Source organism: Acinonyx jubatus, chromosome C2 (genome assembly GCF_027475565.1).
Source record: "Acinonyx jubatus isolate Ajub_Pintada_27869175 chromosome C2, VMU_Ajub_asm_v1.0, whole genome shotgun sequence".
In the NCBI taxonomy this organism is placed as follows: Eukaryota; Metazoa; Chordata; class Mammalia; order Carnivora; family Felidae; genus Acinonyx; species Acinonyx jubatus.
In genome coordinates this window covers 145164933-145178354 of record NC_069384.1, presented here as the reverse complement: position 1 = coordinate 145178354, position 13422 = coordinate 145164933, and the positions used below count along the sequence as shown (strand labels likewise).

The following is a 13422-nucleotide window of genomic DNA, read 5'->3' as shown; positions in this document are numbered from 1 at the left end:
GGATCCAGGAAAGGAGGTTGAGAAGGGCGAGCCCGTGAGCTAGGACAGAAACCAGGAGTGTGATGTCATGGAAGCTACAGGAAGAGGGTCCTTCCAGGAGAAAGGAGCCATGGGCTGTGTGGATCTGCTGTGGAGGCGTCAAGAAGGGTCAGGCCTGGGAAGGGACCATCGTTTGTTTTTGTCAGGGTCTGATGGGGTGGGTTCGAGGGAGAATAGGAAGAACAGTGCTAGCCGGGAGTGAAGATGCTGCTCCAAGAGCTTTTGTATAGTAAAAGGGGAGCAGAAGGTTGGGTGCAGGCTGGAGGCAGACCTGGAATTGGGAGGCTTGGTTTCTGAAGATGTCTGGGTGCTAGTGGGAGTGGAGAGGAGCGGGAGGGGGGGGGGCGGGGTGGCCGCAGCGACCTGAGGAGCCAGCGGGCGTGGGGCCCAGAGCGTGGGCAGAGGACCACCCTTTGACAGGATGGTACAGAACCCCGGGGTACAGACACCGGGAAAGGGGCGGGAGAGCCAGGGTTAACCAGGTGGGTTGGCTGCACCCTAGCCGAGTTCCCTAACCTGGCTGCCTCAGTTTCTCTCCTGTGAGCTAGGGGCAGCTGTGCCTTCCACGGGGCTGCTCCTGTGCTCGTGCAGCCGGTGTGCGAGGGGTTCCGAGCAGGGCCTGGTGCACAGTAGGTGCTGCGGCGATCGTGTGCAGCTCTCCGTGGACGGCTTCGCTTCTCCCGGTGACAAAAGAAGCAAGGGAGACGCGAGGAAAAGGGAGGCTTGAGAGGGATTGAAAGTGGGGTGGGGGACAGCAGTAAAAGGGTGTTCATTTCAGGGAGATCTAGAAGGTTAGGAGGGTGGCCATTTGCTACCACGGGGCACTTAAGGTTGCTCGGTCACGGATGGCAAGAGAGACCATTCAGCGTGTTGTCTCCTTCCCTCCAGGAAGCTGTGGCTGGAAGGGAGGCTGCAAGAGAGTGGTGGACAGAAGAGGGTCAACAGGCTGTCAGTCTTGGAGGCGCTGGGATGAGAGAGTGAGGTGGGACCTCAGGGCTAACGGGTGGAGAGAGAATGCTTCAAACTGAGATCTGGAGGACGGTGGTAGTTACGGATAGCAACGAGGTCTAGGGTGTGCCGATTTGTGACCTACAGGGATTCCTCTGGGAAGGAGGGTGGTTAGTCTAAACCCCAGTTTTACAGGATCAGGTGGGAGGGAGATCATCTCCAACATCGGATTTTGAACCTTTCCTGATGGCACAGCTGATTCCATAGAGTAGGTGGGAGTTTTGAGGGTACCGACTGTGGTTAAAATAGTGCAAGGTAGGGGTGCCTGGGTGGCTCAGTCGGTTAAGCGTCCGACTCTTGGTTTTGGCTCAGGTCATCATCAGATCTCGCGGTTTGTGGGTTCAAGCCCCACATCAGACTCCACGCCGACAGTGCAGAATCTGCTGGGGATTCTGTCTCTCTCCACCTGTCCCCTGCTCGTGCGTGTGCACGCGCTCCTCTCTAAATAAAAATAAATTTAAAAAACTTAAAAAGTGCAAGGCAAAGAGAGGGAGGATTGGGCTCTCCTCAGGCGATGAGGTCCCTGACCCTGAAGATATACGATGCATATCCCATTGTTACCTGAAACTGGGCTCACCTCTCTGTGGGTGTCGAGCCAGAAGACAGCCAAGCCGAAGACGAGGAAGAAGAAGGATTTTACCTGCAACAGATAAAAGAGAACACCAGGGATCTTTCCCAAAGCAGTGTCTCCCTAAACAACAAAATGGGGGAAGTTTAAAGCTAAGGGTGATACGTATTCACGAAGAGACTTGCACAGTGGGGAATACAGCGTGGAATTGGGGCAGAAGTCATCTTAAGGTGACAGAGTTCAGGTCAAGGTCAGGGGGGCCGGCAAGGGTCAGCATCCCTAGGTCTCGGACTCCACTCGGTCTGGCAGAGGAAAGATGACTCAAGAATGTGCATCAGGTCCATCTTCTGAATCAGCACTGGGAGATTTACCACTGATTTATTGTCTCTGATAAGACTGTCTCTTCTTCGCCCGATAGCAGCTGTTGGTTCTTACCTCCTCTCACAAGGTGGCAGGTGGGAGCGCCTAAAACGACTGTTTTTATATCAAGAAAGCTACATCTCCTTTTTATTTTTCCAGGGACCCCTAACTTTCTGCTCACACCAGCAGTTATGGTGGACAGGGTTCTCACTTTGAGAGAGAAGCTTGCCCGCACAGTTCTTAGACTTCGGTGAATTCTCCAAGAATCGCTTGAATTGTTCCGGTAGAACTATTTGTAAAACCAGTTGGTGATTTAGCACACCGGTGTAGTCTGTTGACCCTGCGTATGACAGACCCCCTACAGCAAACAGCCGTGTGCTCACCGGCACGTGGGAGGAAGCGAGCGCTGTCATCAGCCGTGTCGTCTACGACGGCTGCCTGACCTTCCACCAAGTTGCTACTTTGTCAGGGCCCTCCTCAACTGGTGTGACTGGTCACGTGTCTCTTGGAGGCTTCTGGATCCTATAATGAGATGGTAGACATCTTCGAATGTACAGGTTTTCTCCTTTTTGTTTTGTTTGTTTTTTGGGGTTTTTTGAGAGCGCACACGTGCAAGTGGGGGAGGGGTGGTGGGAGAGAGGGAGAGGGAGGGAGCGAGGATGAGAATCCCAAGCAGGCTCCACGCCCAGCACAGAGCCCGATGGGGGGCTCGAGCTCATGAACCACGAGACCGTGATCTGAGCTGAAATCAAGAGTCGGACGCTCAACCGACTGAGCCACCCAGGCGCCCTCGGGTTTTCTCCTGGCTACATTGCCAGGTTCAGTCATGTTTGCAGAAAGATGAGTGTTGCTGTGCTTGAGCTCCTCCTTCAGAGGGGGCAACTTTTGTGAGAAGGGTCCGAAGGGCCTGGGTTTACCCTGGAGCTGAACCCAGTGCAGCTGTGGGTACTCAGTGTTCTCTTCCCGCAAGTGTTGCGTCCACTTCCCGATGCCTTTGGCTCTTCTCTCCAAATCTTGTTTTTAATATGCTGTCAAGTAAAGCCCACTTCCTGTCCTGAGATGCTTGCCTTTTCGTAGAAAACCCAGTAGTAACCTGGCTTCCTGTCGGTGTGAATCTGTGTCTGGAGGGAGGCAGCATGTGTCCTGCCCACACTTCCTGCCTATGTTATTGGCAGGAGCTCGTCAGCCCTGCTTTTCTAGGAAGACTTCCAGTGAGTGAGGGCGAGCCTTCTGGCCTCCTGGGGGCAGTGAGGGATCCAGCACAGGCCTTGACCCAGCAGAACTGGTTCTCATTCCGGCTCCCTACTTATTTGGCCTTTCTGGGCTGGAGTTTTCTCATCTGTAAAATGGAATTGTCATACCTGCTCACAGTTATTCAGGAGATCAAACAAGATCACGTGAAGCCCAAAGCACGGTGCCTGGCTTGAGTTCCACATATGGCTTAAGTTGGAAACATTCATACGCTCTTACCACACTTTCCCTGCTTTACACAGTTATTTCTCCTTTTGCTCCGATAATTCAGTGTTTGCAGAAGCATCAGAGGCGGTCCCAAGGGTTGCTCTGGTCATTGAGACTTTGGCTTCAGCTTTGTCACTGAAATGTTTTGTGACAAGTTTTTGTCTGATCCACACTGTTCTTAGCTTCCCCGGGTCTCTAGGTGAAGTAGACGATCGCTGTTTACAACAGCCACCAGCAGAATGAGCCTGCACTATGTGCTCGGTGGGCACTGGGCTGACTTTGCACTGTCATGTAATCCTCACAAAAACCTAGAAGGTTGGTATTCTTATGTCTCCCATTTTACAGCAGAGGAATTGAGTCTTGGAGAGATGACCTTGTCCAAGTAGACATGACGGTAGCCGCCCGGAGATGAGCGTCCACTCACGGCTTCCGATTCCCTAACGCAAGCCAACATCTGGGACTCGGAGGGAACACAGGAGTTGATTTTCGCAGATGCTTCTCCCTCTGTGTAGTAAATATCTTCTTGGAAAAAGTAAAATTTTATTTCAAACTCTTCCCATCCAGTTGAAGTTTTAACGAATGCCTTTCCCGATGTTCCAAGCACTGTGAGATCATGTGAAGGGAGCCGGCACTTTAAGGAAAGCCAGGGGAGCATCCCGTTGGCTAAGTAAAGAAATCTTTGCCAGTATGAATTATGTAGGCTTTACTTTGTAAGCTTGGATTTTTGTGTACATGCCCTTAAAGGAGTACATAGATCAATCTCGGTGGGTAGTTTCAGCCTCTCTGTGCCTGCTTGTTTGCACCGGGTGGGTCTGCCAGTCTACGGACAGAGTGTTTTGTAGATGATTCTCAAGGTTATTAAGTTAACTGATGTTTCTTTGGAGAAAATTGCACCTGCCCTTGGCCTTGCTTTGCAGAAACCTTCTGTGTTCCTGTATTAGGGGGAAGGGACGGACTCTCACTCTTTCTGGGGGCCCTCTTTCTCGATGGGCGATCAATTATTTCAAAGTTTTAAGAGCCCAACCTGAAGATTAGTTACTTACTTCTAGATTGATGCAGCTTTAAACGTAATTAATTGTTTTCCGAGTCCCGAATGCAGATCTTTGCTTTTTTTTTTTTTTCTTTCCCCAGAGTCGTTCATTGTCTTAATTCTGTTAATGGAAGAAAAGGCAGCCCTTATTGATGGCTCGATAAATCTGCAGTAGGGATTTCAGCCATTTGGATGCTGTCGGTCTGAACAGCTGGGCCATCACTCATGTCTCCATTGGAGGCAGACAGCCCAATTAGCACTCACTGCTTCTTGGCTCTGTACCTCCAGTGTCCATTGCCCAAGGAACAGATGATTAAGTGACTTATTTGCAAAGGCACGCACACAAGGCAGGGAGATCGTATGAGAGATAGAAATCGGCTTTAACGAAAAGTATGTTACCCTGCCCAAAACGTTCAGGATGCTGGTTTTGAAAGCCATTGATCTGATATTCTGTGCAAAGCACCGAAAAGACAGACCGATAGGCGACGGGAGAAGAAATGGTCATTCCACTCCCAGTCCATTCTCTTCCATCTTTCCAGGTATTCTGCTTTTTCCAGATCTGACAAAGCAGCATCATTTCCAAGTGGAGAATATATACCTAGTGGGTTGGATTTGCTGTTGCCTGGGAGACCACATTCCCTGAGTCTGCAGTTCTGGGAGGGTTGTCTCTGAAAATTGATAAGTTCTGGGGCACCTGAGTGGCTCAGCTGGTTGAGCATCCGACTCTTGATTTCTCAGCCGACTCTTGATTTCAGCTCAGGTCAGGATCCCAGGGTCGTGGGATGGAGCCCCGCGTCCGGATCCACTCTGAGCATGAAGCCTGCTTAAGCTTCTCTCTCTCTCCCTGCCCCTCTCCCCGATTCATGCTCTCTCTTTCAGATTAAAAACAAAATCTTTTTGGATCAGTTGTCAGATCCTGCATCCCCAGTAGAGCCTTTTCTCTTTTCCCTCCGCCTTTTTGCCTCTTTTCCGGTCTATGAGAGCGCTACAAATAGTACAGGTGACTTCAGGTAACCTTTACCTCTGTTCGCCGGTTGTTAACATTTTGCTGCTTTGCCTTTCTTCTTCCTTCTCTCCTCTCTCCCACTCTCTCGACTTCTGTCTTCCTCGTCTCTCGCTGTGCAGCCCCATATACCCACCTGAGTGTATGAGCGTATGTCTGTTTTCAGAGTATGTTGGCAGATGTGACGGTTCTGTCCCCGAGTATCCCCCGAGGGCGAGGACGTTCTCCCACACGTCGCACTTGGCACAGCCGGGAAGTGGAACACTGATGCAGTACTATTTCGTGTATGCCCACGGTACAAACTTCCCAGATTGTCCCAGGAATGCTCTTCATCCCAAGGAGCATTGGCGATGCCGTGAGGGAGACATGTGGGGGTGCGGTGAGGGTGTTGGTTTAGCCTCGGGAGCAGGGGCTGTCAGAAACAGCTCCGCAGAGGAGCTCACCCTTGAGCGGAGTTCCAGTCTGTCACTTAGACAAGGCAGGAGGAGGGCAGAAAAGGGAAAGAGGACTGAGTGTGCGGGGTGGGGAGGGGGGAACGGGTACTTGTAAGGGGAGGGCTGGGGGCAGAAAGTGAGGGATAATGTCCCACTAGAGGGATGCGAGGGCCAGGCTGGACTTCATTTATCTCTTGTAGAGATTCTACAGATGGGTCTGGTGATGGTGTGGAGAAGAAATCAAGGTGGGCCTGACAGAAAGTTGGAAGGCCAGTTAGGAAGTCGTAGCTGCACTCTTCCAGGCGGGGGCGCTCTGCTTGTGTTTCTTAACTGCCGATGGTCTCCCTCCTGGTGGTAATTAACACTCACGATAGTTTTTGGATGGGTGGATTGCCCAGTCATTCCGGGAAGAGTAGAATGGACTAGGGAGTGGGGCCCATGTGCCACTTCCTGCCCCCCCGCTTATGACAGTAGATGAGGTGGCTTGGGGTCTCAGTTTGTCCAGTGAACTCTAACCTCCCTAGTCCACTGAGGGAGAGAAAATGCTCCTGTTGGCCCGAAGCAGATAATCATGACGTGTCGGGTAATGGGCAGAACTTTGGGTGGCCGTTGGGAGCTCCAGGGTTCCTGCGTGGTGCCTTCTCTCCCCACTGCCCGTCTCTGTCCCCTCACCTGTGAGACCAGGGCATTAGACTCCATCACCCTGAGGGTCCCTTTCGGTTCTGATGTGAAGTGATCTGGAGTGATGAGTGGAGTTCTTTTTCCTATTGATTTGTTTTAATCCCTTAGCCCCCGGAGTTCAGAGATGCTAAGTTGGGGGAATTGCCTTACATTCTCGCCCTTTTCAGAAGTGTATACAGAGAGCAACCACTGTGGGCAGTTCTCTCCTTGTAATTGCCTTTTTTTTTTTTTTTTAATGTTTATTTATTTTTGAGAGAGCGTGAGCAGGGGACGGGCAGAGAGAGAGGGAGACACAGAATCCGTAGCAGGTTGCAGGCTCCGAGCTGTCAGCACAGGGCCTGACACGGACCTTGAACCCAAGGACTGCGAGATCAGGACCTCCGCCGAAGTTGGACGCTCAACCGACTGAGCCACCCAGGCGCCCTTCTTCCCTTGTAATTTCAATCTCGGCTACAAACTCGAGAATTCTCCTTGTTGAGAGCTGAAATTGTGGCCAGAGAAGCCCTAGTCCACAGGTGCAGAGAAAGGTGCAAGTCAGGGACGCGGAGTCCCCTTCACGGGAGTTGTGTCTGTCAGGGCTGACCCCCCTCCTGGTAATTCTGCCCTTGCCCTCCTCGGTTCCCTCATGGTCACAGGGTCCTGCCAGGGAAGGGAGCGGGCAGGAAATGGAGCCGTTTGGGGAAGGCCTGGAGGTGCAGACATTTGTGGCTTCTTTTCCTTTTTAGTTGGTTTGGCCTCATCGGGCGTCTTTCCAGGGCTGCGTAAATCCCCAGTCCCTGCACAGGCTGTCTGGCGGAGCTCCCGGGGGAGACTTTGGGCAGCTCTGGGGGCAGGAGAGGGAGCGACGATGAGTGTTTGGGGCAGCTTCTGCCTCCCCTTTACTCTGCCATTGGTCACCTGCCTGGAGGGAGGCCACGGGGAGAGTGTGGCTGCCTGGTCCCCCGAGAGCCTCACTGGAAGAGCAGACGGAGGACCTGTCCCCACAAAAGACACAGGAAGTAATACCGGTGGCATCTGAGCCAGAATGGACTTGCGTATGGCCAGCTCAGGTCCTCCAGCAGCCAGATTCTCAATTTCATCAAGTTTTGGCTGAAAGAAAATGAGAACATCGCCATTAATTTGCATAGCTATCTCCTAAATAATGTTTTTTTTCTTCCGGTATATTGTAAGAGCAAAGCAGAAAGATACCGAGGAAAGAATGTGAAAATCACTCCGTTCTGACCCCAAGAAATACATGGTACCATTTGGGGTCTTTTTATGGCACGAAGATTGTGTAACGTGTAGAACTTTCCAGCTGGCTGCTTTTTACCTAACGCGTGTACATAAACTCTCCTCTGGCATAGTGTGGAACGGAAAGAACAGCCTTAATAAAGATGCCAGTGTCACTTCCTCAGTGGGCTGGGCTTTCTCCAGTTGCCACTGAAATTTCTGTGCTTTGATCTCCTGTCTGCCTGTCTGTCTCTTCCTCTCGGGACAGCTCGCTTCCATTGTATCTCCTCCTTTTGCTGGGAAGCATCTGAGCCAACTGAGGCGGGGGCAGGGTGGCAGATCTGTAAGCCTTCTGCTGTTTGTGGTCAGTGAGTGTTTTCTCAGCTGGGTACTATGTGAAGGAAAGACAGACGCAGTCACGTAAGGAGGGAGCGTAAGCCTGCCCTGTGGCCTTGAACCGGTGTGGCTCCCCACCCCCGTCTCTCTCGGAGGCAGGGAGGAGCCATGGCCAGCCCTCTGGCTTCAAAATCCTGTGACTCCCTACGAGGAGGACAACGTGAGATCATCCGGGCTGTGCCCGGCCGCCACGTGGGTGGAATACGGATACCCTTCTAACCAAGTCACGTCAAGTTCACCGTAGAGCACGAGAGACGGGCTTGCTCTGTTCTGCGTGTCAGCGATAGTAACGAGTGATCTGCTTTCCAGACCGGTTTCAGAATGTCCTTCATCTGCTTTGACCGACCTCCTCCCTGGGGCTGTGTGGGCACCTGAGTGACCGCCTGGATCCATTTTGGATCAAGGAGGAGTCTCTTTGTCTCATCCCATCCAGATCTCTCCTCCTCTTTAGTAGTGGTGCTGAAAACAGACCCAGGAGTGGCCGCCGTGCCGGTCCATTTACCAGAAGATTCCGTATTAAGTGCCAGCCCACTTCTTTGTAACTTCCGCTTACTTCTTCTGGCCCAGCCTTGCACGGCAGCCTCCATAAATGGCCCCTCTGCTCCACGACAGCTCTCGGGACATTTGCTTGCTAATCGGCCTTGCCTCCCAGAGACCTGCTCTGCCTTGATCGTGTCAGGATTTATATGCTACTCTTTCAACCAAGATCTCCAGAAGCCACTCTTAGGGATGCTATGTGCTGGTCTACTTGGACCCCCTTTGATGAGGTGCCAACAAGTGCCCAGTATCCATGTTTGTGGGGAGGCACTGCGCACCCCCCTTAGTTGTGCCCGATGTCAGGAAGCAAAGAAAAAAGCCCTTCCGAGCTCTCTTCCTCACGGGTCTGAGTAACGAGGAGTAAAAGAGGGTTTTGTGTGGCCGTGGTGGAGAGGGAGGCAGAGACCGCTGTTCAGGTCCAGAGGAGCAGAGAGGAAAGCCTGTCAGAACCGTCTTGTCCGCGACGGTGGGTGGGCGATGTGCCGTCACGGCGGCCACGTCTCATTTCTCTGACGTCGTTTCCCCTGGCTTGTCGTTCGTACACGAATCAAAAGAAACTGTTCCCTGGCTTAGGCCGTGATGGCTTTGCGGATGGCGGCTGCAGCCTTTCTCATGCAGTCACAGGGACTCCTGTCTGACTTTGTCCCCTTCTGCATGTAGGTGGTGCTTCCCACGTTCATCCTGGAGAAGCGATCCTTGCTGGAGATGTATGCAGACTTCATGGCGCACCCGGACCTGCTGCTGGCCATCACTGCCGGAGCCACGCCAGAGGAGAGAGTCATTTGCTTTGTGGAGTATTACCTCACAGCCTTCCATGAGGGCCGCAAGGGGGCCTTGGCCAAGAAGCCCTATAACCCCATCATCGGTGAGACGTTTCACTGCTCCTGGGAAGTCCCCAAGGACAGGGTCAAGCCAAAGAGGACTGCTCCCCACTCTCCTGCTAGCCACGAACACCCGATGGCCGAGGACCCTTCCAAAAGCTACAAACTCAGGTTCGTGGCTGAGCAGGTGTCCCATCACCCGCCCATCTCCTGCTTCTACTGTGAGTGCAAGGAGAAGAGACTGTGCGTCAACACTCACATATGGACCAAAAGCAAGTTCATGGGCATGTCCGTGGGGGTCTCCATGATAGGGGAAGGTAAGCCACGTCGAACATTTGATGGAGCTCGGCTCTTCCGTGGGGATGTCTGTATACTTGAGGATGATTTTGTGTGCGGACCTGTTTTTAGTTTGGTTTGCAGTTGAGGGTGAGTGGGAGCTTGGGTGGTAAAGAGGGATAGGTTTTGTTATTTGGGGACCAGGGCCTGGTAATTTCCCGGTGGGGCCAAGGTCATGGGCTAGATGGGACACACCTGAATCTTTACACGTGATGCGTGGGGGGAGGGGGGGCACCTTACGTATATTTTTATTTTCAGCTTTGAGTGAATATTAGAGTTGGCACCAGACCTGTGAAAACACATTTTTGTTCGTTCTCCCCTGTGTTTTGGCTCACAGAGAGTAGGGATAATAGTGCTGCCTCTTCCAAATACCGCTCCTAAACATTCCCAAGGCAAATCTCTGGATTCTGCTAGGGATTCTGAAGCAAGAGCAGTGTAACCACGCCACTTGTGGATCGCACGTTCCTGTTTTAGCAAATAAGCTGTGCATGAAGTTCTTCATTGTTTGAAGAAACCTGTAATGATGCTTCTTAAATTGAAATGTCTGTGCCCCTGGTCCTTAGACTTCTTTCAGCCACAAATTCCTTTGAGACTCTGAGGCTACAGACTCTCTTCTCAGGGAAAGAAAAAATCCACAAAATTTAGTCTTCAGGCGGCACAGGGCTCCTAAGAAGGCCTTCCGAACCCCATGAGATAAGAATACATTTCATTCACTGAGGACATTTTTATTGAGCACCTGCTATGCCAGACATTGCGTTAAGAGCTGGGGATACTTGTAGGAACAAAACAGACACACACAAAACATCTCTGTCTTTGTCAAGCTTCCTTCCACTCTACCTACTTCTATTCTACTTGGAAAATAAAATTACGTAGGCCATGTTGGGAGGTGTTAAGTACTATGGAGAAGTATAAAGCAGGGGAGGGACCCGGGAGCAGTGGTGAGAGGGCAGTGGAGCCTTGGGAGGGGATGGGATGGCGACTGGGATGGCCTCACGGACAAGGTGACATTTGAACAAAGCCCCGGAGCCGGTGGCGAAGGACGAGCCTCGCTGATGATCTGGCCACGGGGGGAAGGGTGTGCGCTGCAGGAAGAACAAGACAGAGGCCCAGAGGCAAGGTGGTCCCTGGCATGTGGAAGACAGGAAGCTTATGGGGCTGCAGCAGGCAGGGAACAGGGGTGAGGTCAGAGTGGCGACTGAGGCCAGATCACGCAGGGCCTCAGCGGCCCTCGCGGGGAGTGTTGGCTCCTGCACTAAGTGAACTGCAGAGCCGTTAAGGCTTTTGACAGAAGAATACCAGGATCTGACGCATCATTTAGCAAGGTTGTCCCAGCTGCCTGTTGAAAATAGATCATAAGAGGAGTAAAGGTGGAAGCAAGGAGACCAGTTGGGAGATGATGATAATAACCCAGGCCTGAGACGATGGTGGCCTGGACCAGGGTGGAAATGGTGGAGGAGGTAAGATGTGGTGAAGGTGTGGATGTATTCTTTTTAATATGATGTTTATTTTTGAAAGAGAGAAAGCACTAGTGGGGGAGGGGCAGAGAGAGAGGAGACACAGAATCTGAAGCAGGCTCCAGGCTCCGAGCTGTCCGCACAGAGCCCGATGTGGGGCTCGAACCCACGAATCACGAGATCGTGACCTGAGCCAAAGTCAGATGCTCAATTGACTGAGCCACCCAGGTGCCCCAAAAGTCTGGATGTATTCTGAGGGAGAGAGAGCCAGAGGGATTTGCCTCGGGTTGGAAGTGGGGTCTGAGAGGTGACACCAAGGCTTTCAAGGTGAGCACCTGGAAGGACCAGCTAGCTGTTTGCTTAGCTGGGGAGGCCGGGAGTGGAGTCGCTGGGAGGAAAACTAATTTGGAGGAAGAGTTTAGGAGCTCAGCGAGGTCACGTTATGGTTCGGACATGCAAGTGACTGCCCGAGTGGACAGTTGTGGACACGGGCTGGAGTTCTGAGGAGAGGGGCCAGCAGATGTTGAAACTTGTGATTGAAGCCCTGGCACCTGACGAGATTATGGAGGGAGCCTGATCCCCACAGTCCTGCGGCACTAAGAGGCCCAAAAGGTGAGGAGCACTGGTCAGGGGGACTGAAGAAGAGGGGCTTGAGAAGGAGAGGGGACAGGGATTTGTTTCCTGCAGGCTAGGCGATGAAAGGGTTCCCGGGAGGAGACAGAGTGGTCAGCTGAGGCAGACGGTGTCGATTCATTCTGGGAAGATGAGAACCGAGAACGGGCCCCTGGATGGTGGCCTGTGATGGTCATTTGGTGACCTTAACAAGGGCTGTCCATGGAATGGTGCTTGTGAAAATCTGATTGGAATAGATTCGAGAGAGGGTGGGAGGACCCGAAGCAGAGACACTAAGTACAAACAACACTTCCTTATTTATTGTGTGAGGGCCCAAACCACTCTTGGGTTCCGCCTCTCTGTCCTGTCTGTAGGCTATAGGCTCACCCTCTGAACTGCTTATCCTCCATGCATAGATGAGACAGCAACTGCAGGACCCCCACAGAGGAGCCCAGGACCCATGTCAGGCCTTCGTGGGGGTCCTCGCTGCGCACGGGCTCAATATTCTGCCACCTGCACTGTGCTGATGGGACCCTCCTCTCGAGGATCAGTTAGGGTCAAGAAATTCACCAAAGGGAGAATCAATCTGTGAAGGAGGCCAGGGACTCACCTGTCACCAGGATGAACCTAGGCCACCTAGTTCCTCCAAGATTCAGATGGGGTTGGGCTGTATGTGTTGAGGGGAAGGACTTTGAATAAGTCACACCAACGATAAATGGTTTTTCTTTTTTGATGGTTGTTTTTGAGAAAGGCAGAGCGTGAGCAGGGGAGGGGCAGAGAGAGAGGGAGACACAGAATCCGAAGCGGGCTCCAGGCTCTGCTCTGTCAGCCCAGAGCCCGATGCGGAGCCTGAATCCACGAACCACAGGATCATGACCTGAGCCGAAGTCGGACGCTTAACCCACTGAGGCACCAGGCGACCCGCTGATGACGAATGTTCTTCTCCCCGTGACGTGCTCTTTTGTGCGAGTGCAGCCTTGCAGCCATTTTCCAATCAGGACAATCCCTATAGGAGATTAGTTTGTCTAGCTTTGATGGCTGCCATAAGAAAGGGGGTGGTGTCGGAAGTGGTCTTCTTTCTTAAGAAGGAATTGTTCCCGACGATGACAGGACCCACAGAAGCTTAGAGCTTAACAGAGATGATTCGTCCATCTTGCAAACCCCTGCATTTCCAGCTCTATGGCAGGGGACCCCGGGGCGGAGATGGGTGAAAGGAGTGAGCGTGGGGGCTTCTGCTTCCTTCCAGCTGCGCCTCACTTTACAGAAGAGGAGCCCAGAGAAGCCACTTCCCGAGGGCACATGTGTGCCACCCACAGTACACACCCTCCGTCACCACAAGCTGGCGAGGGGGGTTGCAGGAGGGTGCTGGCCTCTCCGTGAGGCAGGGACCTTCTGTCAGTGACTCACCTCTGATCTGTGGACCAGAAGTCAGAATCAGGGAGGGGTCTGGGAGTCACAGGAGGCCACCAGCCCAGA

General features: G+C 52.5%; 1 protein-coding gene across 3 annotated transcripts in view; it reads left to right on the top strand.

The window, feature by feature from the left end:
* The window catches only part of OSBPL10 (oxysterol binding protein like 10), a 305981-nt gene that overhangs the window by 276606 nt on the left and 15953 nt on the right, over window positions 1-13422 (top strand). For all 3 annotated transcript variants that reach the window (XM_027040852.2, XM_027040851.2, XM_027040849.2), the window contains one exon: window positions 9384-9861. In XM_027040852.2, coding sequence (XP_026896653.1) covers window positions 9384-9861 — 478 coding nt within the window. The remainder of the gene's footprint in view (window positions 1-9383; window positions 9862-13422) is intronic.